We start from the raw sequence: 24374 nt of genomic DNA on the forward strand, positions 1-24374 counted from the left end.
ACCATTTTTTTCAACAACAACAACAACAACAGAAAGGAACCAGGGGAGATCGAGCAAATTACAGGCCTGCTAACTTTACATCTGTTCTGAGTAAATTCATAGAATCATGGAAGGGACCTCTCTGACGGATGTCCATCCAGTCTCTGCTTAAGTCCCTCCAGTGAAGGAGAACCTCCCAAGGCAATCTGTTCCACTGCTGAACAGCAATCACCGTTAGGAAATTTCTCCTAATGTTTAGCCGAAATCTACTTCTCTGCAATTTCTTTTGGTTCTTGTTGGTGGAAAAAAAAAATTAAGACAAAATTAGAAAGGACAAGCCTTGCTGAAGAAGAATCAACACAGCCTCAACAAAGGTAAGTCCTGTCTCACTAACCTCTTAGAGTTCTTTGAGAGGGTCAATAAACACATAAACAGGGGTGATCCAGTGTGGACATTGTTTACTTGGACTTCCAAACGAGTTTTGACAAAGTCCCTCACCAAAGACTCTTGAGTAAACTTAGTAGTCATGGAATAAGAGGAGAGGTCCTCTTATGGATCAGTAACTGGTTAAAGAACAGAAAGCAGAGAGTGAGAATAAATGATAAATTCTCCCAATGGAGGGAAGCAAACAGTGGATTCCTACAAGGATCTATACTGGGAGTAATGCTTTTCAATTTGTTCATAAATTATCTAGAATTAGGAGTGAGCAGCAAGGTGGCCAGGTTGACACCAAGTTATTTAGGGTGGTTAAAACAAAACAGGATTGCGAGAAGCTCCAAAAGGATCTCTCCAAACTGGGGGAATGGGCATCAAAATGGCAAATGTGGTTCAATGTAAGCAAGTGTAAAGTGATGCACGTTGGGACAAAAAATCCCACCCACTTATATGCTGATGGGATCTGACCTAGTAATGGCTGACCATGAGTCAGAGTTTGGGGTTGTGGTGGACAACTCACTGAAAATGTCAATCCAGTGTGAGGCTACCATGAAAAAGGCAAATTCCATGTTAGACATAATTAGGGAAAGAACCAAGAATAAAACTGCCAATATCATACTGCCATTATACAAATCTATGGTGCGACCACACTTGGAATACTGTATACAGTTGTGGTCACCACACCGGAAAAAAGGATATTGTAGAGTTGGGAAAAGTGCAGAAAAGGGCAACTAAAATGATCAAGGGGCTGGAGCATCTCCCCTATGAGAGAAGGTTACAATACAATGTCTGGAAGTGTTTAGCTTAGAAAAAAAATGAATAAGGGGAGATATGATAGAGGTCTACAAAATTATGCATGGTGTGGAGAATGTGGATAGGGAGATCCTGTCATATCTCTCATACTAGAACCCAATGACCCCGTGAGGCTGATTGGTGGGAGATTCAGGGCAGATAAAAGGAAGGGCTTCTTCACGCAGTGCAGATGTAGGGATGACAACCAACTTGGACAGCTTCCAAAGGCACTTAGACCAATTCATGGAGGATGAGGCTGTCAATGGCCACTGGTCCTGATGGCTATATGCTGCCTCCAGCATCAGAGGCAGTTTGCCTATGTACACCAGTTGCTGGGGAATGTGAATGGGAGGGGGCTATTGCACTTTTGTCCTACTTGCTATCAGCCGTGATGGCTATGTGCTGCCTCTGTACTAGTTGCTGGGGAACATGAGTGGGAGGGTGCCATCGCTTGTGGGTTTCTGTGGGCAGCTGGTTGGCCACTGTGTAAACAGAACGCTGGACTAGAGGGACCCTCGGTCTGACCTAGCAGGGCTCTGAGGCTCTAATGATAATTTAAACAGAAATACAATGCACCTATCGTAGCAGAGAAGCGAGCCGGATGTGCCTCCTGTCTGCTGTCCTGGTGCTGCCTGTGAATGGGCAACTCCGAGGCCCTGGCCTGCTCTCACTCCTTATGCTTCTTCAGCTTTAAACCAAACTTTGGGCAGTCCATAAAGCAGAGGACACCTTCAAATAGAGGACTGTCCTCTATAAAGGGGGACACCTGGCCACCTACTTATATGGTGCCCTCAGTTGGCATGGTGTTTTGCAGGATCATGGGCTTTTCTCTCCGTTCTTTCACCTTGTCCAGTACCTCTGAGGGGTCCTCGGACCAAGGCATGGGCCTGATTTGTGGTCTGGCAAGCTGCAGCAGCCGCTCTCCTGCTGTGGCAGATGCTGCAGATGGCATGGCTCTCAGGAGCAGCTGCTCATCCAATGCCTCGTGCTGAGGAAGGGCCTCCACGGAGCAAGGCGCTGAGGGGGAGCGTGGCAATGGCAGCAGAGACGGGGAGGCACCGGGGGGGAGCAGGCAGTGCGTGTCCTCCTGCAGGACATCTCCCCCCTCCCCGCTCTGCTCTTGTCCCCTCCCCAACACCAGCTGCCCTAGACGCTCCTACACAGGTGTAGGACAGAGGGTGGGAAGGGGACTTCTCGCCCACTAGGAGAAATGGGAAGAACAAATGGTGGGCTGCAGGGAAGAACTGAGACCCCTTTTTTTCTTTACTTGTAGAGGGTGCTTCTGCACGACCAAGGGGTACCCAAACTGTATTTTATCCCTCGCACTCTGTTCCTGCAAGTCACACGCTTGTGGCAATCGTGCATGCTCCTGTGGCGGGTGGCAGGGCAATGAACTTGGAAATGTATGAGCTGGCTATGCACGCGCAAAGAAATGGAAGCCAACTCTGCACTCCGCTCCTCAAAGACCTCCATCTCCCTCTGCTGTTCACCAGCGAGAACGACACCTCGACTCACGCGACAGACGTTCACCTCCGGGGCCTGGGGCAAAAGCATTTACATGCCCAGCGTCCTCAGGAGATGATGGGGACTGAACCCAGGACCTTTGGCATGTAAAGACGATGCTCGGACCCTGAGGTGGGTGCATGACCGTCACAGTGCCTCTTACCTTGGGGGATTCATGTTCCCAGATCCGTATTTGCTGCAGTAATGTGAAGGGGGTGTTGTGTGTGTGACATTTCAGAGGAAAACCAGCAGGCAGGAGGGCGTGCATAACCCTTTCTTGCCTTGGTGATCATTACCTACAAAACAGCTGCCAAGCCTTTCCTCACAAATCAGGTTTTTTTTCTGAAATTGGGGGAAATCTAGTAAAGAAAGGTGGCATAGTAGGCCATAAACAGGGAAGAATCGGCAGGCAGGGAAGGGGTTAAACACCCTTCCACACCCACTAATTGTCCCCTGCAAATTTCTCCTCCACCCCTGCTAGAGATGGGCAGATCTGTCAACTTCAGTTTCTCTCCATTTCTCATTTTCCCAGTTCTAAATTCAGCTCATCTCGAACTTTGAGAATTTCTCCAGTCTTAAATTTGGTTCATCCCCCCAAAAAATTATTTAAAGGTTTGCATTAAAATTCATAAGCATTTTGAGCACATTTCTCCTAATATATGCGTCTCCTAATTTTTAATGAATTCTTGGCTAATAAACATTTTTGGTATCCAATTTTCCTAACATAATGCATTTTTGAACATCGTTTCCCCTAATGTATGTATGTATGGCTTAGTGGTTAAGATGCTGAACTGCAGACTGGAAGGTCGGCAGGTCAGCAGTTCGAGACCCGAGTGCTGTGTGACGGAGTGAGCTCCCGTCTTCAGTCCCAGCTTCTGCCAACCTAGCAGTTCGAAAGCAAGAAATTGCAAGTAGATAAATAGGAACCGCCTCGGCGGGAAAGGTAACAGCGTTCCGTGCACCTCGGTGTTCAGTCATGCTGGCCACATGGCCACGGAAGTGTCTTTGGACAGTGCTGGCTCTTCGGCTTAGAAACGGGGATGAGCACCGCACCCTAGAGTCGGACACGACTGGTTGGGGACACCTTTACCTTTACCTTTTTGGATTGGAGAACTCTATTGCAAAATTAGGAGAAATATGAATTTCGAAGGATAACTGCGATTGTTTGCATAGCAGTTAGGTAGGTTTGCGTTTAAATGCGAGCTGAACAAATTTATCCCCATCCCTAACCCCACCTCCTCCAGTTCCCACATTATCATTAAAAGACAAAGACAAGGGTGGGAATCCATTTTTGGCTGATTTCTGGCTTGATCCTTGGACCAACTCTGACCTACTCCCCTGCTTAGCAATTCCAATCTTCTAGCTTGACCATGCGTAGGCAACCAAGGTGCCCTACCCCAGGGGTCCCCAACCCCCGGGCCATGGACCAGTACCAGTCCGTGGCCTGTTAGGAACCGGGCCGTCCAGCAGGAGGTGAGTGGTGGGTGAGCATCCCTGTTCTTTGCAGTAATAGGCTAAGTAAATCTTTATGTAGTCTATTGCTGCAAAGAACAGGGACGCAAATGGCGTTGGCTATGCCGGATGCCATTTGCGTCCGCAGTCCGGGCACAGCAGGTGGACAGCAGTGGGCAGACCCAGACCAGCCGCTGCCAGGTAGTTTCCATCCCAGGGAGATTTCAGGGGGTGGCGGGGGGGTAGTAATAATAATAATAGAAAGTACAGAATAAATGTAATGCGCTTACATTTAACCATCCCCCCCGGTCCATCCACAAAACCGGTCCCTGGTGCCAAAAAGGTTGGGGACTGCTGCCCTACCCCCCTTTAAAAAAAAAAAAACACACATTTTCTTACCAGCAGCAGGGACTGCTGTGAAATAGACTTTTGTGGGTGCTGAAAAAAACTGGATTCAAGGATGTTGTTTTGTGTGTTGGGGCTCAGACCCCCCACCTCTGCCTTGTACTCCATCTTTGAGGCAAGTTCCTTGTCCTCTGCCATGCCTCCCATGACAGCCATTTTGTGGTAGCACCTAGGACAATTTCTGAAATGGCCAAATGTGCCCACAGCCCCAAATGGTTGCCTACCTCTAGGCTTGACCCTTGGGCTGTTCAGATATGCTCTGTCCCACTACTTCCCAACTGGTCCTCCTACTGACCCTGGCTGTTATTTGAGCCAAGTATGGCATGAACTGCCATATTAGCACGACCCCGTCACTTTACCAAAGGACCTCACTCCCTGGAACAGGTTTGTTACAGCTGTTTTTTTAATTGTGCCAGTTTTTAAAAAGGAAGAGAACTGCTCATCTGATACATACAGGGACAAAACCAAGGCCTGAAACAGAACTTCAGCTTGCTGGTGTTATACACTCTTAAGTGTCCCTATTTACCAGGGACCGCTTCTTTTCTTTCTTTCTTTCTTTCTTTCTCTTTCTTTCTTTCTTTCTTTTTCTTTCTTTCTTTCTCTCTCTCTCTCTCTCTCTTACTTTCTTTCTTTTTTTCTCTTCCTTCCTTCCTTCCTTCCTTTCTTTTTCTCTTCCTTCCTTCCTTCCTTTTCCTTCTTTCTTTTCTTTCCTTCTTTCTCTCTCTCTTTCCTTTTCCTTCCTTCCTTCCTTTGTTTCTTGTATCTGCCCCTGTTTGTCAGTCTTCTCGTCTTTTAAAAATCTTATTAGTGCAAAATGCTATAACTGCCATTCTTCAGCTTCAGTTACCTCCCCCAGGTATCTCAAACGTATGTCTTTGAGGGCATCTCTACACCAGCCTAAAATCCTACATTTAAAACGGGGCTTTCTGCTTCCATTTTAAACGCAGGATCATGACGACTCCCTTTTTCACGCGCTCCCCTCCCCCGCTCCTTCTCCCCGTTTCTGAGTCTTCCATTATCTTTCATTGATCTCACACCTCTTCTTGCCACTTTTCCTCTTTTCACGGAGGGAACTCAACACAGCGGGGTAATTTGATGGCACATTATCTGCGATCTGTTTAAAAATGGAACAAAGGGCATTTAGTGCAGGAGACACCTTGGAGGTTCACAGCGTCATGTAATGAGCCGGCAAACTTCTGTGAAGGAGCGATCTCAATTGCAGGATAAAAGCTCAGTGTGAAGGAGCCCTGAGTGTGGGGTGGTGGATGCATCTTGTCTGTAACACACATGCACATCAATCCACAGGCATGAACATTTCTGCCCCATGCAGTTCATGGCCTGCTATTTTACACCTAGCAGCTGCTGGGATCTATTCTGTACAGGCTCAGTGGCAGAATCCAGCATGGTCAGGCGAACCTGCAGTTGTTTTTATTTCTTGATTTAAAATATTTATATGCAGCCCTTCATTATCAAATCAAATTATAAGCCATGTGGTGCAGCGCAACATAAATGCCTCTGGGAAATTATGCCTTTTCCATTTCCTTTACACTGAAAATTGACCAAAAAGTAAACAGCTGCTCCCATTGCCGGCCCATTGCACAGCCCTTAATTTTTCTACAAAATTGTTCCTGTAAGCAAAAATGAAAAGAATGTAATTTCCCTCCCGACCCAGAAGTATTTCAGCGTTATGCAAAGATATGCTGGTATTTTAGGTAGTCTGGCCTCACCCCACCTTCAGCCCTGCCCGCCTCTGCAATGCGGCCCCTGGGAGCTTCTCCAAAATGGAATTTGGCCCATGGGCTGAAAGAGGTTCCACACCCCTGCCATACAGTGGCAGGGAGGTAGAATGGCCTGGGCCACTGGTGCTCCTCTGTGTGAGCTTCTGGGGCAAGTATACCACCCAACGCCAGCCCTGCTTTTGTGTCCTGTCCTGTCTCGGAACAGCACAAGGGAGAAGAATGCTCTCTTCTCACAAGGCCCAAGCCTTCCCTGGGGTTCACTGTGTCAGGGTTGTATCTGAGCCCACAGATTCCCAAAGCAGCTCTGATTCTGAGGAGATGCCATTCATGGGAGAGGAACTCTCTCAAGACTTCAGAGGTGCAGCTGGAGGGGGAGCCCCCCCCTCACATCCCTGGGAGCAACAGTGAACCAGGCGTGGAAAGGGAGGGTCAATCTGAACTTTTAGACGCAAGACGCAGACGCAGGCACAAGCAAGAGATCGCAGGGGCCAAGCTTAGGTGCTCAGCCCGATTGGCTCAGTGTCAACAGCTGTGCCCTGGCCTCATGGGAGAGGGGGAGATCTTCCCCTCTCACCCCTTAAGTTCAGTGGGTTGCTGCATTTTTCCCAAACGGAGATCAACTGATGACCTAACCCTTAGAAACCCATAGATGGCTGTTCCTTTGCAGTTTCTCTGAGTCTCAAGCAATTAGCATCTGTATGCCTTATTAGGTGAAATGGAATTAAAGCCTTAGAAAGCAGCCCTTTTGTCTGAGTGTTGATTTTGGCTATTGGAGAATTCAGTAGGCAGCAGGGGCATCCTGACACACTGACGCTAGAAGCAAAATGTGTGGTACACCTGATTTGTCAAGGATGGGAAGTCGCTTTCAAGCTTGTCTTGTGCCAAATGGTTGTTCCGTAGCTTAGCTTCAGCAGATGGAAGCAATAGCAAGGAAAATGTTCAGTGGAAATGCGAGAGCGCTCCCTGGAGCGACTGCTATCTTGTTCTCACCTGTTGTCCCTCACTTTCTTCCCTTTGCCTTTATGCAGAACTCTGCTGCCAAAACTATTAGTTGGTCTCATTGCTCCGATCACATGCTGTCCCTCCTCAAATCTAAGGATGGCGGAGAATTTCGCCACAGATTCCAGGGAGGCCGAATGCCAGTGCATTCGGCTCCCCAGAATCCGTGGCAGAGTGAAGCCCCCCACCCCGCAAAATGCACATGGAACGGAGCTTACCTGCTGCTGTTCGCTGGTGCTTTGCAAATGGCGGCCGAATCTGTGGCCGCCATTCACCTCCCCACGAATGCTGTGATAGGCTACATAAGTATTTACGTAGCCTATCACGGCAAAAATGGGGACGCAAATGGTGTAGTGGCCGCTGTTTGCGTCCCTGCCCTTTGCCGTGATAGGCTACGTAAGTATTTACGTAGCCTATCACGGCAAAAGGCCCCGTTGGCCAGTTGCCTCTAAGGCTCATAACGTGCCAAAGCCCATTCCCTGTCCTGTAGACCTGCCTCCCAGCTCTTCTTCCCAGCAAGAAAAATGGGATTACTATGACAAAGTCTAGATGGTAGCTGCGTTCATCAGTTCCAAACACAAAGAGAGTCTTGTGGCACCTTAAAGACTGACATTTGTTGTGACGCAAGTGTTTGTACACTTTGCTGCTGAACTGCAGGTCACCCTTCTCCAAAACAAAATAAATATATATACTCTACTTCGACTGTTTCACACTGAAATCTCCCTTTGAAGTTGTTAGCAAGTTTGATTCTACATTCTTAGGACTCCACTGAGAGCAAAGCTATCTCTCCCATTACAGGTGTCAAATTGGCACAAAGGTTACATCCTACTTTAAAGACAGAGACAGGGATCTGTTAGTCTTTAAGGTAGCCTAAAACATTATTTTGCAATTGGGTAAAGTGAAAGAGAAGGGTGTCGGGAACATAACCTCAAATGTGGTACTGAAAAATCATGCAAGCTAGTGTCCCCTAGTGTCTGTTTGATGCCTAACTGCTTCCGCACCCCCTGTCCCCACAGCACCCTACCAAATAGAATTGAATAGTTGTTTTTGTTCAGTACTCTCTGCTTCACAAGAGAACTGCTTTATTGTTCTTTGTGTTATGCCCAGAAGGAAATAGGAAGCCTGGACAGATGGCTGGAACACTGCTAGAACATGCTCTAGGTGGGGCGTACCCAGCAAGAGGGTGGCAGTGGGTCTGGTCTGCTGTGGAATGCACTACCCAAATTGGTGCTTCAGGCAACCCTTTACATTCTTCATCTCGCTGTAATCAAGAAAGCCCCTGCAGCCTTTGAAAGGTGTTCCTAGAAAGGCCGATTTTTAATTAGTGCATTTTGAATTTCAAAGTATTTTCATAAAACTTTTTACACCATAGTTAAAAAATAATATTTACATTAGAAAAAGAGCCTTTGCAAATATTTTTCAAGGATGAAAATGTGCACACCCTGCCATCTTTCCACCCCTCTCTCCCTCCCCAATACATGAAAGAGTACATATACACAGAAGCGATTTTCTATTGAGTTCCAAAAGGAGCCAATGCTGGACGGCCAAGCACAAAGCCATCCCCGCCAGATCATATGGCGGTACTGCTGGATGGGAGCCGTATGCTGTTAGACGTGAACTGCATGGAGTCCCTCTTGTGGGACTGCAGGGCTTTCGCCAAGTACCAAAGGAAGATGAGGAAACCTATAGAGAAGAGAGAGGAACATAATATAATATATAATATAATATAATGTAGTATAACATAATATAATATAATATAGTAATAGAATACAAGCAGCAACTGGAGAGGGCAGAGGAATTGGGGAGGGGCCGCGAACTGCAGTGTGTCAGAACTTGTTCTCTGCCACGCCTCCCATCTTGCCGACAGTCAGGGAAGGGACATTGCTCGGTGGCAGAGCATCTGCTTTGCATGCAGAATGTCCCAAGTTCTACTCCTGGCATCCCCAGGTAGGGATGGGAAATGTTGGATAATAGGAACTACTCCGCATGCTTCCAGACACTAGGGGGTGATAAAGAACAAGTTGCATCAACAGCCGCTTGTATTGTTCATCCTCCTTGTTGTCTGATCAGTTCCTTTTTTCTGCTCCCTCTCCTTCCTCTTCTTTCTTCCTCCTCCTCTCTTGCCTGTGCAACAAACGCCATGTGGTTTCTCCAGAAAGGAATCAAGGAACCAGATCTCATGCCTTCGCTCACTCACATTCACACACCCAGCTTTAGGGGGTGCTTGTATCTAAACAGTGTTACATAGCCTCCTCTGACAATGTGCATAAAAGCACTAATAAAGTAAGTTGAGCTGAACGTCTTTTAAACTGGCTCTAGCCTGTGTTTATCACCTCTAACACTAAATGCTGTGTTGCCACGCTTTCTCTATGTAGGGCAACTCTGCTGTAAGTCACACCAGGCTTTCCAACAGGCAAGACACCTGCCTGAAACCCTGGAGTGCTACTGCCAGTCAGTGTCGATAATACTGAGCTAGATGGACCAAGGGTCTGACACAATATAAGGCAGCTTTCTGTGTTCCTAGCAGATGTGTTGCGCCATAGCTCCATGGTAGAGCCCCTGCTTTGCAGGCAGAAGGTCCCTGGTTCAATCCCTGGCATCCCCAGGTAGGGCTGGAAAAGACTCCTATCTGAAACCCTGGAGAGCCACTGCCAGGCAGCAAAGACAATATTAAGCTAAATAGACCAGTGGATCGCATTGCGTCTATATAAGGCAGCGTCCTATGTAGTATGGCAGCCTTTCCATTATTTCTAAATAACCGCATTTCCTCACACAGCTTCCTGTTCAAGGTAGCTCATAAGAAAACACCAGGTGAGCTGGAAATGGGAAGAGTGTGAGTCCAGGGATGCAATTTACACCTAACTAAGCACTTTATAGCCTCAATTTGGGCAAATTGCGTTAATTACGGCCATAATTTGCCTAAGCTATGCAACCTGTGACTGGAATTTGCGCATCTCGCCATTTTAAGAGAAAAAATAAAGCTGAAATCTGCAAGCCATTCACCGGCAGGGAGAGCTGCGGATTCTGCAGGTGGGATTCTTAGGAATCCGATGTCCATTTAATCCGGTGAGGATTTCTCCAGCATCCCTATCTAGGGATGGATGAATCTGTGAATTTCGGATTCTCTCAGTTTCTCATTTTCCCAATCTTAAATTCAGCTCTTCTCCAACTTTGAAAATTTCTCAAGTCTTAAGCTAGATTTGTCCCAAAGGTTGAGAATTTGGTTTTCAAAAGTTTGCACGAAAATTTAGAGGCATTTTGTGCACATTTCTCCTCATAAACAAATAAAATTGTCATGGCTCCTCCACAAGAACAGTGAGGATGTTAGAGATCACCAATGGGGCATCTCCCTCTCAGCATCCTCAGTGGACTCTGAAAGTGAGCCATGTAGTGCCTTAAGGCGAGGTTAAGCAACCTTTTTGGGCCTTGGGCACATTTAGCAATTTGAGAAACTGTTGTGGGGCACCACCACAAAATGGCTGCCGTGCGAGGTGTGGCAAAGGGCAACAATGAGTACAAAGCAGAGGTGGGTCTGGGCCCCAAAACACTAAATAACTCCTCTGAACCCCATTTTCAGCACCCACAGAAACCTATTTGGCAGCAATCCCAGCTACCAGTAAGAAGATTTTTAAAAAATTAATTAAAAAAAGAAAAGTGGGAGGGACAGGGCATCTTGATGGGCACCAAGTAAGGTCTCCAGTGGCACATTGGCCCCCGCAGACATGATGTTGCCTTAAGGGCTAACAGATGTATGGAGGTATGAGTTTTTGTGGGCTTTCGCCGCAAGAACTCTGCCAGTCTAAGGTGTTACAAGGATCCTAAAACTAACACAGCTAATCTTCTGGAATTTGTCACAAAAGTATATTAACCAGAGTTCCCAGGGAAACACTGGCCAAAGGCCATCCTGGCTGAGGGTGATGGGAGCTGTAGCCCAATACATCGTGCAGGCGCCATGGTGGGGAAGGATGGTTGACACCAACTTGCAGTCACTCACTCTGCACATGTTTTTCCCCACCTTGCTACTTGAAGTATTGGGGGAGGGAACCAGCCACACCCACTGACCTTGGAGGGAGTTGATGATGGTGAAAAGGTAGACCGCCACCAGCTTGAAGGTTCCAGAGGTGAACGAGAAAAAGATCAGCCCCCAAGGGATCCCCAGGACACAACTCAGCCCCAGAAGCATCACGGCATATTGCCAGTGCTGCTCCTGATGTTTCAATTTGAGGATCTCTCGCACCATAGCGGCCAGCATGATGGTGTTGAAGAAGAGCACCAGGCTTAAAAAACCCAAGTTCAGGAAGCTGTTGATCTCTTTTTTTGTGATCCAGCAACTGGAAAAGAAAAGGCAGAGATTTGAGGCCCGTGGTACTGGATGGAGGAGTCTCCAAAGCATGATCTATGCACCTTTTCTCCCTGGAGATCCTTCTTCCCAGGTAAACTATGCAGCATTCTTAGATGCTGCACTGACACACTCTAAAAAAAATGAAGAAACTAGAATGCAAATGCAGTTTAGGCCGATTAAATATATTTTCAAGCTTGGAAATGTCCTGGTCGCCCATAATGAGTAAAAATCATACCCAAGCAACCAAGCTTGGAAGTTAAAATGTTGGTTCTTTTAAAACAGATGTCTTCAAGCAAGCATTGAGGCAGGCTGCTAACATTTTTTGGACAGTAACAGTTGTGGAATGATATGACAGGCTGGCAATCTTCTGGGGAGCGAGTGTAGCTCTCTGAGAATATCTATGTGGATTATGGACAAAACGGATGCGCGCATGCGCGCACACACACAGAGCAGAGACTGGGTAGAGATGTTGGAGAAATCAGCAATGGATTCAAATGAGTTTGGACTTTTATTAATCCGACCTGAAGATTCTGCAGCAGACCGGCATTTTCTGGGTCCCGCGAATTCCATGGACTTGTGGACTGGTAATTTGCTTTTGCGCAAGATTTGCACAAATGTGCAGTAGAGCACATCAGTGTAAATGGGCATTTGCAATCAGGAACGAAACACTTCTACATCCCTAAAAAAAATCCGGTTTCATCAATGAGCGGACGACAGACTGTAACACGCCTGACAATCGGCGAAACACAGATGGAAGAGATTTCACAAAATCTGCACGTCTCTGGACTTTTCCATCCATTGTGGGACCTCTAAAGCACAGCAGCAACATGCTAATGACATCTGGTGCTACCTGCCCCAGCTGCTTATGTGGCACCTGCAGAGAGCAACGTTTGGAGCAGTCGCAGCAGTAACTTCTAAGGAAGGGGTGCAGAACCACAGGACCAGGGGCCAAATCCAGCACTCCACGGATCCTCGGACAGCCACACACCTTCCTCTGACGTTACCCCAGGTGTGCAGAACCTCTTTCAGCCTGAGGCTGCATTCCATTTCAGAGATGTACAGAGACACCCCTGGTCTACGGCTAAATGCAGTGGAGGCTGGTGGCGCCAATGTCACTAGGGCAGTGAATCCGCTCCAGGTTTCAGTCAGAACTCTACAGGAGCTATCCAAGGTGCAGCTTGGATAGCTCCTTTAGAGGTCTGACTGGTCCTGAATGAAACCCGGAGTGGATTCACCACCCCACTGACATTGGAGCTGCCTTGGATAGCTCCTTTAGATTTCTGCCTGGTTCCAACTGAAGCCTGGAGCGGATTCACCACCCCACTGATCTCGGAGCCACCAGCCTCCCCTGGCTCAGTGGCGCACGCAGCTGTCTGACTCGGCGTGGCTGTATGAGTTGTGGTTGTCCTGCCTCCCTCATCCCCAAGGACTTACATGGTTGCATTGGTGTACCTCTCCGGGGAGTCGTAGACTTTGAAGGAGGAGGGTCCATAGTGCGACTGATCAATCACGAAGATCAGGGAGACGATGAATACAGGAACGCCTGCAGGGAGAGAACAACCCAAGTGAATGTTTGTACCCCACGTCGAGTTGCGGTCCATGGAGACCTTCCTTCTCACGCACATTTATTTTATTTTTAAGAATGCATTAATTACTTTCCCACCGAAACCATGAAGAGTCTTGTGGCACCTCAAAGACTGACAAATTCATTCTAGCAGAAGCTTTCATCAGTTGCATGAAATGTTAACCTCAAATTGGCATATGTGTACACACATGCTGGGGTGGGGTAGGGAGACAGAAATGTAATCTGTGTACTCAGAGGTAATTGAAATGTAAGAGCTACAGACCACGATAATCACCTTAATAGTTCAGTTGCCATTCCTGAAACATACTTGGGTGACAACACAGACATCACTGCAGTGATAAGCCACTTAATATATGTACTGTGGTTAAAAAGAACCCCTCCATCCTTATTCAAACCACAGGAAATAGAGTTCAATCTCTAGAATTCATCACAAGATACAACTCTATTTCTTCTGGTTTAAGTAAGGACAAATGACTTATTTGTGCATGTGTGTTTTAAAAAAGGACAAAAGGAAGCTTTCAAAAATGGTAACCCCCTCCTACAGCCTGAAGTGGTGTGGTCCATTCTGCCTCCAAATTCTGCTGCATCTGTAGACCGGTCCTGAGGCTCAGAGAGAGCAGCTTGCCTATGGCCAGCTTCTGAGTTCATGGCCGAAGCAAGATTTGAATGGGCGGCTTTGCAGCCATCTGTTCACACACTTGACCACTACCCTGCACCGGATGTATCTCTTCTCAGTGGGTTGTATCCAGTGTTAGTCTAACTTAAGTCCCATTCACTCTAAGGAGGTCTATCATTGGATAGGACCCCATGTGGACTCCATTTCAATAGGGCTTCAGGCCTGGGCATGGGACAGAAACGGCCTTGGTCGCTTTGGTGGATGATATGAGGAGGGCTTTGGATAGAGGTGAATGCTCCTTCCTTGTTCTCCTCAATCTCTCAGCGGCTCTTGATATCGTTGACCATGGTATCCTCCTGGACCGCCTGGAGAGGATGGGCATTGGAGACACTGCATTATGGTGGTTCCGGTCCTTCCTCTCCAGCAGGTACCAGAGGGTAGCACTGGGAGAGGGGGTGTCGGACCCGTGGCCGCTCACGTGTGGAGTGCCACAGGGTTCCATCCTCTCCCCGATGCTATTTAACATCTATGTCAAGCCGCTGGGGGCTATCATATGCAGATGACATGCAGCTCTACCTCTCGTTCAAATCTTCACCAGGGTTGGCCGTGGAATCCCTGTCCAAATGCCTGGAGACGGTGAGTGGCTGGATGGGGAGGAATAAGCTGAAGCTGAACCCTGACAAAACTGAGGTACTGGTGGGAGACAAGAGTAGGTTCGGGGATGCTGACCTGGTGTTGAATTGGGTAAAGCCACCCTTGAAAGACCAGGTCCGCAGCCTGGGGGTCATTTTAGACTCCCAGCTGTCCATGGAGGCTTAGGTGTCAGCCGTGAGCCAGACAGCGTTGTACCAACTCCATCTGATATAGCGACTGCTCCCATCGGTAGTACATGCCCTAGTCTCCTCTCATCTAGACTACTGCAGTGTACTCTACGTGGAGTTACCCTTGAAGACGGTTCGGAAGCTACAGCTGGTGCAGAACAGGGCAGCTCGCCTGATTAAAGGCAGCCGCCGGTGCATTCATATCACTCCGGTGCTGAAGGAGTTGCACTAGGGGTGTACGAACCCCACTCACCCAAGTCCGCTGGGGGGTCCGGTGGCAGGGGGGAGGCAATCTGTTCCTCCCCCCAGAATCCTCCCCGGCCTGCTCCGCTCCGAGGCAAGTCCGTGGAGGTGCCATCTGGGTCTGTCTGCTGCCAGACCACCATCCACTGCCTGTCTGCGGACAAAATGTTGTCCGGCGTAGCGGGCTCCATTTGCGTCCCTGCTCTTTGCCCTGATAGGCTATGTAAATCTTTACGTAGCCTATCATGGCAAAGAGCAGGGACGCAAATGGCGTTCGCTACGCCGGATGTGATTTGCATCCACAGACCGGCAGCTGACAGCAGCGGAGCGCGCGGACGGACCTGGACCTGGCCGACAGCAGGTACGATCCAGCCGGCGTGAACTTTGTGGAGTGGCAGAGGTGAGTGGTCCGTTCTGCCACGAACTCCGGGTGGCTGGATTCTTTAGAATCCGGCCTCATTGGAGTCTGTGGAGGCATTCTCCGCCATCCCTAAGTTGCACTGGTTACCAGTTGTTTTCTGGGCCAAATTCAAGGTGTTGTTTTTGACCTTTAAAACCCTATGCAGTTCCGACCCAGCTATCTCAAGGAGCGCCTCCAGCAACCAGACAGGCCGCTTAACAAGATCAGCCTCGGATGGTCTTCTCTCTGTCCCATCAGCCAGGACAGCTAGACTGGTGGGGACGAAGGAGAGGGCCTTCTCTGTGGTGGCCCCCACTCTGTGGAACTCCCTCCCTAGGGAACTCCACCATGCCCTCTCTTTAATGAGCTTCCGCCATGCACTGAAAACTTGGTTATTCAGGCAGGCATTTGGGGTGGGTTAGGGTATTTAAAATAATGTTTTAATGTATAATTTTACTGTTTTAAATTGTACCTTGTACATTGCCCAGAGTGGCCGGGTGACCGGTCAGATGGGCGATTAAGAAATTTAATTAATAAATAATAAATAATAAATAAAATGTGCCCTTTTCTCTCTTGGCCCAGTTTTCCAAGGACCCGGGGCCCTGGCTTCCGGTAGCCTAGCCTGCTAGAGATCTGCTCCATTCCCACCCTCCTGTTCTACTCACCCCAGCCCACAAGGCAGAGCTTGAGGAGGAAGTTCTTGACGTAGGAATGGAAGACCTCGATCACAAGCAGGTAGAGGCTGTAGCCCTCGAGGGCCATCCAGGTCAGGCAGGCAAGCACGCCAAAGTGCAGGAACATGGCACCAGCTTTGCAAGATGCGTTCCCGCCACTGGGGGCCAGGGGCACGGCGATGAGGAAGCTCATGTCAAGGAGGAAGATGGCCCAGAGGAGGTTCATGTGGACGTAGACAATCCGGTCTCTCTGCTTCTTCCTGGGGAGGATGGAGAACATGAGAAGAACATAAGGAGAGCCCTGCTAGGCCAGACCAAGGGTCCCTCTAGTCCAGCAGTCTGTGCACACAGTGGCCAGTCAGATGTCGACCGAGAACCCACAAGCAGGACACGAGCACAACAGCACCCTCCTGCCCATGTTCCCCAGCAACTGGTGTACTTAGGCTCACTGCCTCTGGTACTGGCGGTACAACATAGCCATCAGGACTAGTAGCCATTGACAGCCTCCTCCTCCAGGAATTTGTCTAACCCCCTTTTAAAGCCATCCAAACTGGTGGACATCACTACTTGTTGTTGTAGTGAATTCCATACTTTAATTATGAGCAGTGTACATACAACATACATACACACGCATACAGAAAACATTTTCATAAGAACATAGGAACACAAGAAGAGCCCTGCAGGCTCAGACCAAGGGTCCATCTAGTCCAGCTTTCTGTTCACACAGTGGCCAGCCAGCTGTCCTCGGGAATCCCACAAGCAGGGCACGAGTGCAACAGCAACCTCCCGCCCATGTTCCCCAGCAACTGGTGTACATAGGCATCCTGCCTGTGATTACTGGAGGTAGCATAGAGCCATCAGGACTAGTAGCCATTGATGGTATTTCTTTCCTATTCCTGCATGGGAACTGGACAGCTACAGCCAGATTCTAGCAGCGTCAAGAAATGTTCTGATATCTCTTGCCATACTCCTTAGCAATTAAAGCAGGTTTGCAGAACCTGAGGCCCCTGGGCCAAATCTGGCCCACCTGGAGCCCTGGGTGGGCCCCCGGGTGTCCCTAGAGGGCCATGCCCCCTTCCCCTACCCCACCCCCTTTCCCCTAGACCGCCGAGGGTTTGCTAGTTTTGCAGCATTCATGCGATTTTTTCCCCCATTCTAAAAAGTTGAAATGCCTCTCCTAAGGCTTAGTTGTTAATACTATGAGCGTTACGCCAAAGTATGCTGGTATTTTTGGTACTTTCACCCATCCCCTTTGCCTGTGGCCCTGAACACTGACCATGCTGGCTGGGAATTATGGGAGATGGGATGGCTGAACTCACCCCTGCCCACGCCACTTGCCAGACCCCTGCCAGCCGCCCGACCCTGTTCACTGCATGTGGCGACTCACCAGGCAGTCTGCGGGCACCCAGTGAGTTGCACACGGTGTCCCACTGCTCCACTGAGCCACCATTTTGCAGAAAATTGTGGCTCATCCTTTTATCTAAGGGGCCATTTTGTGCAAATGGTGGCCTTAAAAATTTATATTTATTTATTGCATTTATATCCTGCCCCTTTTCCTCTTGCAAGGAACCCAAGGCAGCTTACATTATCCTCCTCTTCTCCATTTTATCCTCACAACAACAGCCCTGTGAGGTAGGCTGGGCTGAGAGTTTATGACAGGCCCAAAGTTACCCAGTGAGCTTCCATGGCCGAGTGGGGACTAGAACCCAGCTCCCAGTCCAACACTCTCATCACTACACCGCACTGGCTCTCAGTAGGCCCATTCACGCAAAATTATAGGCATAAATGGTCTACACATTGCCGAGCCTCGAGCCCCAACCAGATGCCCACAATATCCCTATATGGGGGTTGCCATTCCATAAATCTGGATGGCACCAGGTGGGGGAAGGCTACTCTTAACATGTCTCCTTCCCCACAGCTCTGCCCTCTTCCCCCACTGCCGATTTTGCTAACATCCCATCCCCACTCCTGCCTAGCACATAATCCCCTGTAGATCTTCATCACTGGCGTCCAGGAATTCCTCGGTTTGCTTCCTCCTTCTGGGCTGCCCTCCCAAAGACCCCCACCCCCCAAAAAACTCTGCCCCATTTCTGATTCACAGCAGGAACGCCGACGCTACCTGGAGCAGAGGAAGAAGAAGATGGTGAGGAACGAAGCCAGCGCTGAAATGATGCAACCAACGTAAGTGACAACGGTCAGGTATTCATGGTGGATGCGGTCGACATCTGGTGAGGACACCTGACGGGGGAAGGGAACAGACTGAGAGAACCAGCGAAGGGCAGGAGAAGGACAGGGAGATCTTTCGGCAGCTCAGCAGGGAGCACTTACCATCAGCACTGCAAAGAAGGTGAGATGGTTGCAGAGGCAGGTCATGTGGCTTTCTCCACGGAGCACTTCGCAGCCTGAGTCATTCCACTTGCCAGAGCGGCCAGCTAGGGTGAAACGGAGAGTCCTCATTAGAGACTGGGGTCTTTTGGCAAGTACAATGTGGTGGGGGCTGTTGGTTCTGCTAATGTTGGGATGGCGAGGAGGGGCATTTTCAGAGCCAGTTCAAATTAACTGGAGCCCAAAGCCTGGGGCTACATCCCACGCTGCTACGGAAAGGAAGGAAAGCTGGAGACCACGTAGGAGGGGCCATGGACGGGCCTATGTCCTATACCACTGTCATCCACTTTGGGATGGGCCATAGCTCACTGGCAGAGCTTTGCATGTGGAAGGTCCCAGGTTCAATCCCAGCATTGCCAGGTAGGAAAACTCCTGCCTGAACCCCTGGAGAGCCGCTGCTGCCAGTCAGTGTTGGCAGTACTGGGCTATATGGACCAAGCGTCTGACTCAGTATAAGGCAGCTTCCGATGATCCAAATGAGTGCCAGAGCTCTCACAAGATTAGGGATGTCGGAGGAATCTGTTTGGGGGACAGAGCTCGATGAGCTTCTCCCGGTTCAGCCCCCCAGACTTCAGTCCATTTCCCGCCAACTGGCCCAACTCAATCTGCATCAAGTCGGGCCAGTTTGTGGATTTTCCGTATTTTTAAAATTTGTGCAAATAGAGATTTGCACAAATTTCAGCTACAATGTGTGTAATTTGCACAAATTTCGACCACAATTTGCACAAATTTCAGCAGCAATTTCTGCAAATCTGTATTTGCATAAATAAAATATGTGGGGGAAATTCCCAGAGTTTAGAGAAACCTACGGCTTAGCCTGCAAATGTGAGCCAAGTTGGGCACGCCCCCCAGGCCCGCCAACTGACACCCCCACACACCCCTTCTGTATACTAATAGTGAACTCAGTTCTTAGAGTGTGGCTCCATCAAGCCAAAAACGAAACTGATTTCTTGGCAACGGACAATCGTGCACAAGTGCGATGGTGCCCCTGCTCCGTATCTTGCATTTTGTGGGACCAGCCAGGAAACGGCACCGCAGCTGCCCTGACACTTGTGCAGCTGAAGCATCCAGCAGCCCAGTTTCTCCCCAGGGCCCTGGGCCCCCAGCACACCAGCCACCCTTACAAGCAGTCCGGAAAAGCGGGGCCTGAAGAGGAGTGGAGCCACTGGATGTTGCGGTCAGTAATTCCCATGGCACATTTAGCAGAGATCTGTCAAATGTGCCATGAGAAATTCATTAAAGTGTATTAAAGAGGAGGCTGGCTGCCCGTGGGATCTCTGCATGAATCCCTGCACTAGCCTGGTATCCTTCCAATCAGCCTCTGCTACAGACAAATAATTCCACCCTGTCTCAGGTCTGGGTGCGACTGGAGAGTTCTGGTGCAGCAGAATTACCTGCCCACAGAGGAGGCTGCCCGCTGTATTTCTGCCCATCTTGCTGCTCTGGGTTTGCCTCTTTCCAGTCAGGAGGCACGACCAGAACTGTGCCGGAAATGCAGAAACAGAGAGGGGTGGGTGGCACTGGGGTATCCCTTACACACTGGAAAGGTAAGCCTCTCCGGGGTAAAAATGGACCTCCAATTTTGAAAGGAAGAAGGAAAGAAAGTTAAGGAAGGAAGGAATGGGAGGGGAGGGAGGGAGGGAGGGAGGAAGGCGGGCGGGCGGGCGGGCAGGCAGGCAGGCTGGGCTGGGTTCAGCTATCAGAAATCTGGAAGTCCATACAGTCAGTCCCATTCTTGGCCATGGGGTGGGGGTGGGGTAGGGGTAGGGGTATTTGATCTGCATTCTATAGCCGGTTTTGCATACTATCAATAAGCAAACAGTGCAGAGAACACAGAAAGAGGGGCCATGGGCTCCCTTCCAAGCCTGCACCTTCACACCCCAGCTACTTTAAGTACTTACCTTCAGAGTCCATATCCCAGAACACACACTGAGGGGTCACATTCCTCTGAAAGAACAAAAATCCAAGGGTGAATTCAATGGATGTGATCTTTCAAAACAACAACAGGGAAAGGTCATCATGACATGAGATGTCCCTGTAGTTTTTCCTTCGTTACTTATTCTCCTAAATATGCATCCATACTGTGAAACCGGGGTGGGCAACACATGGCCCATGGGGTATATGCCCCCTGCCCTTTTTGCAGCCCTCACTATCCCGCTGCCACTGTGCAATTTGGTGGTGCTGCAGCGGCAAAAACAAAACAAAAAACCAGCGGGTTGGCACCGAAATTTGGCAGTGGTGGGAAAACAGCAGCTATTTTAATTGAACACAAGGAAAGCAGACAGTGCATGCCTTGTTTTCAAGCAAAATTGTGCTCCTGGAAGCCTGCCAGAAATGCGATTTTGCTTAAAAACAAGCCATCCGCTCCCTACACACCTTATTTTAAAGAGACCCTTTTTGGTGGCAAAATCACTACTTTTAACGGTTGTGGTGAAAAACCGACCCCCACCCAGGCCCACCAAAATTGCCCACACCTCCTGTATACTAATAGCGAACTCAATTCTCAGGGTGTGGATCCTTACGTGGCCAAAACACCACCATGCAGACCCAAGAGGGAGGTATTAGACGGTTCTGAAGAATCCCAAAGTGTGCAGAAGTACAAAAGAAAGCTAGGGGAAAAAAACCTAAATTTAGGGGCGGGGAGACCCAGAAAACAGCCCAATGAGTGCTGAGCATGCTCAGTGAGCATGGAATGCTGTGGGGGAGAGAGTGGAAAACTGTGGGGGGAGAGGCAGAACGTAATGGAGTACCCTGAAAAGCACATGGCTGGCATCCTGAACATGAGTCCTCCACATTGCAACATTTTCTTACAGGTCCCACTTATTTTCTTCTATTGAAAATAATGCATCTTCCCGGTATTATCACTCTTCACAAAGCAGGGGTTTATTTATAGTAGGAGTGGGGAACCGCTTTTAGCTTGAGCGTCGGATTCAATTTTGGAGAAGCTCTTGGGGGCCGCATTCCACTGGTGGGCAGGGCCAAAGGCAAAAAGGGGCTGAGACAAAGGTGAAGGGGGCTGGGTGAAATACCCAAAACACCAGCATATTTTAGCTTACAGCTCCACCAAACAATTGGGGGAAAGAAGCACGGCCAGGAGGGGTGGATTTGGTCTGCGGGCCAGCAGTTCCCCACCCCTGATTTATAGGAACAAGCGACCACATCATAATTACAGGGAAATGGCACCTAGTGTTGATTTTTCTTGTGTGAAAAAAAGCAACTGGAAAAAGTTTCTCAGATATCTGTACTTGATTCCCCAAACAAGCCTGGTCAGAATGATTAGTTCATACAAAGAAACATTCCTGCTTTAAGGAGAACTTGGCCACAACCGATTCCACGGTCATCTGAATGGAACAAAGGTTTTAGACCTACTGGGAAATGGTTGTGCTGGAAAGTAATGGCCACACGCTGGTCGTTGGGCAGGTCACGGACTGCACGGTTCCCCACAGAGATTCCGATCACCTTTCCACCAAGGATCTGGTTAGAATTTTGGTCCTGCAGGAAGGGAAGGTGGGACCACTTGAGACCAAGGAAACCCCACAATTCTTTTGCAGTCAATTTTATATAATAAATATCCCTTAGCATTTATACATCTATACATTGCATATCACTGTGCTCCATGTACATTTTTCACAGATTTACATTTCTGCTTCACATTTGGGCTAGTTTGGGTGGGTAGTTTGGTCTCCCATAGCATCCAGCTTGGCTTGCTCGCTCGTAACTCTGTTTTGTCAGTTCCTTCAGCCAGCAGGGAACCTTTAATGTGGTTGTTTCTGTTTGTGGCAAGCCCTGACCCAGGGATGTGGATGAATCTTCAAGGGAAATTTGAGAATAAAGATTCCTATCTCCACATATGGGGGATGGCCAAAATGACGTTTGGGGTCACCTCTTGCCCTATAATTCCAGCTCAGTTTTTGAAGCAAACACAGCCAGGCTTTTGTTGGAGTAACAGGCTACAACCCAATACTGCCGGTTACACACACACCCTTCTCAGAAGGGTGTCAGAAGAATCCATTTGGGGGGTGGAGCTCGACAAGTTTCCTTTGGTTTGGCCCCCTCCCAGACTTCAGTCCATTTCCTGCTACAGAGTCTGCATCGAGTTGGGCCAGTTCATGGATTTTCTGTATTTTTAAAAATTTGCACAAATAGAGATTTGCACAAATTGCAGCTGCGATTTGCACAAATTACGCAAAGTGCGGCCAAAATTTGTGCAAGTTACACAAATTGCAGGTGCAATTTGTGCAAATCTCTATTTGGGCAAATTAAGAAAACCCAAAAAGTTTCCAGATTTCAGGGGGAAAAATGTGGCTTGGCCCACAAATGCAAGCTGAGTTGGGCATGCTGCAGAACTCCATTGTCTAAGAAGAAACGGATTTCCCAGTGATGGACATTGCTAGCTTCAAGTCTGATATCACCTGTCTGAAGAGCCACCCTGGCATACATCCGGCACCCTCAGAGCCTTCTGGTTTTCTCCCCAGCCCTTTTCTCCCTCCAATTGGTCCGTTCCCACAGTACGGGGCCAGGTTTGAGAGGGCCCTGGGCAAGGTGCCCTGCAGGAGTACCCACACCACTCTGGCCGCTCTCCCCATTCCCGCTGCCACCACAGTTCCTCTTCCCAGTGCTGCCACCATTCTCTGTCCCCAGGATCCTGTTCTGCTTGCTTGCCTGCCTGCCTGCCTGCCTGCCTTCCTGCTTGCCTGACGGCCACGCTGACCTCCGGGGGCAGTCTCTTGACAGCAGCAGCACCGTTGGCCAGCTCATGTTCTGCAAACAGCACTGATGGGAAATGGGAAGTGCCCTACGCAATCACGTCGCCTGCAGGTTCCTTTCCCACTTCTTGTCAGTGTCGTTTGCAAAACAGGCAGCACCTGGTCACCAAGGCTGCTGAGCTCATCTGCTGCTGAGATAGCAGGAAAACCACCAGTGGGTGCCATGGGGATGGATTTTACAGTGCATTTCCCCCTTTGCCCATTTTAACATCCGAGCAGAGAGATCGTCAGCTGCAGCACCCTAGACATTGGGGCCCCGGAGATGAGCCCCAAAGCCACGTCGAGCGGCACCCCTTTGCCATATAAATAGGGTCCTTTCCCATCCAAATACAGTTATTCTGCAAGGGCTCTTTGCTTCCCACGAAGCTTGCTACTCTAGTCTAGGCAGAAGCCTTTGGTGTGAGAGGACCTTGCAAAGACCAGTCGTGTGCCTGGACTCCAGCCTCTTTGCTGCTTCAGCAGCTGTCCAAAGTGCACTTTTGTAATGGGGATAACATAATGCCTCGCTTTATTGGACCTGTCCTGCCAGTGCTTCCCTCCAAGCAGACTTGATCTGGTCCGGGCTGTCTCCACACAGGTCCCCTAACACGGGTGGATCCTACATGGGTAGATCCCCAGATGTTTTGCACTACAACTCCCAGCACCCTTGGCCAGTAGCCATGCTGCTAGGGACTTTGGGGAGCTGAAGCCCAAAACACCAGGAGGTTTGCCTTCTGGCACCCCTGCCCTAACACCCATTAAAAGAACATGACGCCATCCGGCCCCAAGCCTCAAAAGCAAAAACACACCCTGCAATTTGAGCCTCTTTCTTCTGGCAGAAGCAAAACCTGGGAACTTCATGTCAAGACCTGAGCATGCTGAAATGCATCTGAACTTTCTGCGACTGTGGAATTTATCCCTGGCTTGGAAGACGTTTCAGTTTATGCCCTGAAGCAGACGGTGACTCGAAGCAGGCAGGCAGGTGGTCCCTTGCTCAGTTTTCAGTTCAAGGAATGCTTCAGTGGCAGGACAAACCTGGCCCCCTCTGGAAGGGGCTTCCTGCACTCCAGATTTCAACCCGTCGCATTCCCCTGGGTGCAAGGGAAACAGTCGGGGATGGAACCTGGGTCTTCCAGCACTCCAGGGCAGGAAGAGAGAAAGGAGTCGCATGCACCGCTCAGCCCCATTCCTCCTCAGGGCCCTTTCTGCACTCTCCTTTTCCATCTGCCCTGGGGCAAAGAGAAAGGCCCTGCTGGCCA

The 24374-nt window shown here is 49.2% G+C and overlaps 1 protein-coding gene across 10 annotated transcripts in view; it reads right to left on the reverse strand.

Annotated features, from left to right (window-relative positions):
• Positions 1–7900: 7900 nt before the first annotated feature.
• Positions 7901–24374, reverse strand: part of ADGRG1 (adhesion G protein-coupled receptor G1) — a 75424-nt gene continuing 58950 nt past the window's right edge. For 9 of the 10 annotated variants that reach the window (XM_084812162.1, XM_084812158.1, XM_084812160.1 and 6 more), the window contains 8 exons: positions 21740–21862; positions 20272–20317; positions 18314–18417; positions 18105–18223; positions 15977–16245; positions 13081–13189; positions 11367–11635; positions 8357–8987 (listed from right to left, as the gene is read on the reverse strand). In XM_084812162.1, coding sequence (XP_084668288.1) covers positions 8875–8987; positions 11367–11635; positions 13081–13189; positions 15977–16245; positions 18105–18223; positions 18314–18417; positions 20272–20317; positions 21740–21862 — 1152 coding nt within the window. In that variant the 3' untranslated portion in view covers positions 8357–8874. Of the gene's footprint in view, positions 8988–11366; positions 11636–13080; positions 13190–15976; positions 16246–18104; positions 18224–18313; positions 18418–20271; positions 20318–21739; positions 21863–24374 lie in introns of all 10 variants that reach the window. The other variant, XM_084812157.1, reaches the window with a different exon arrangement.

This window comes from Heloderma suspectum, chromosome 8, assembly GCF_057233095.1.
Source record: "Heloderma suspectum isolate Gila_16-S chromosome 8, 16-S_ref, whole genome shotgun sequence".
Lineage (NCBI taxonomy): Eukaryota > Metazoa > Chordata > Lepidosauria > Squamata > Helodermatidae > Heloderma > Heloderma suspectum.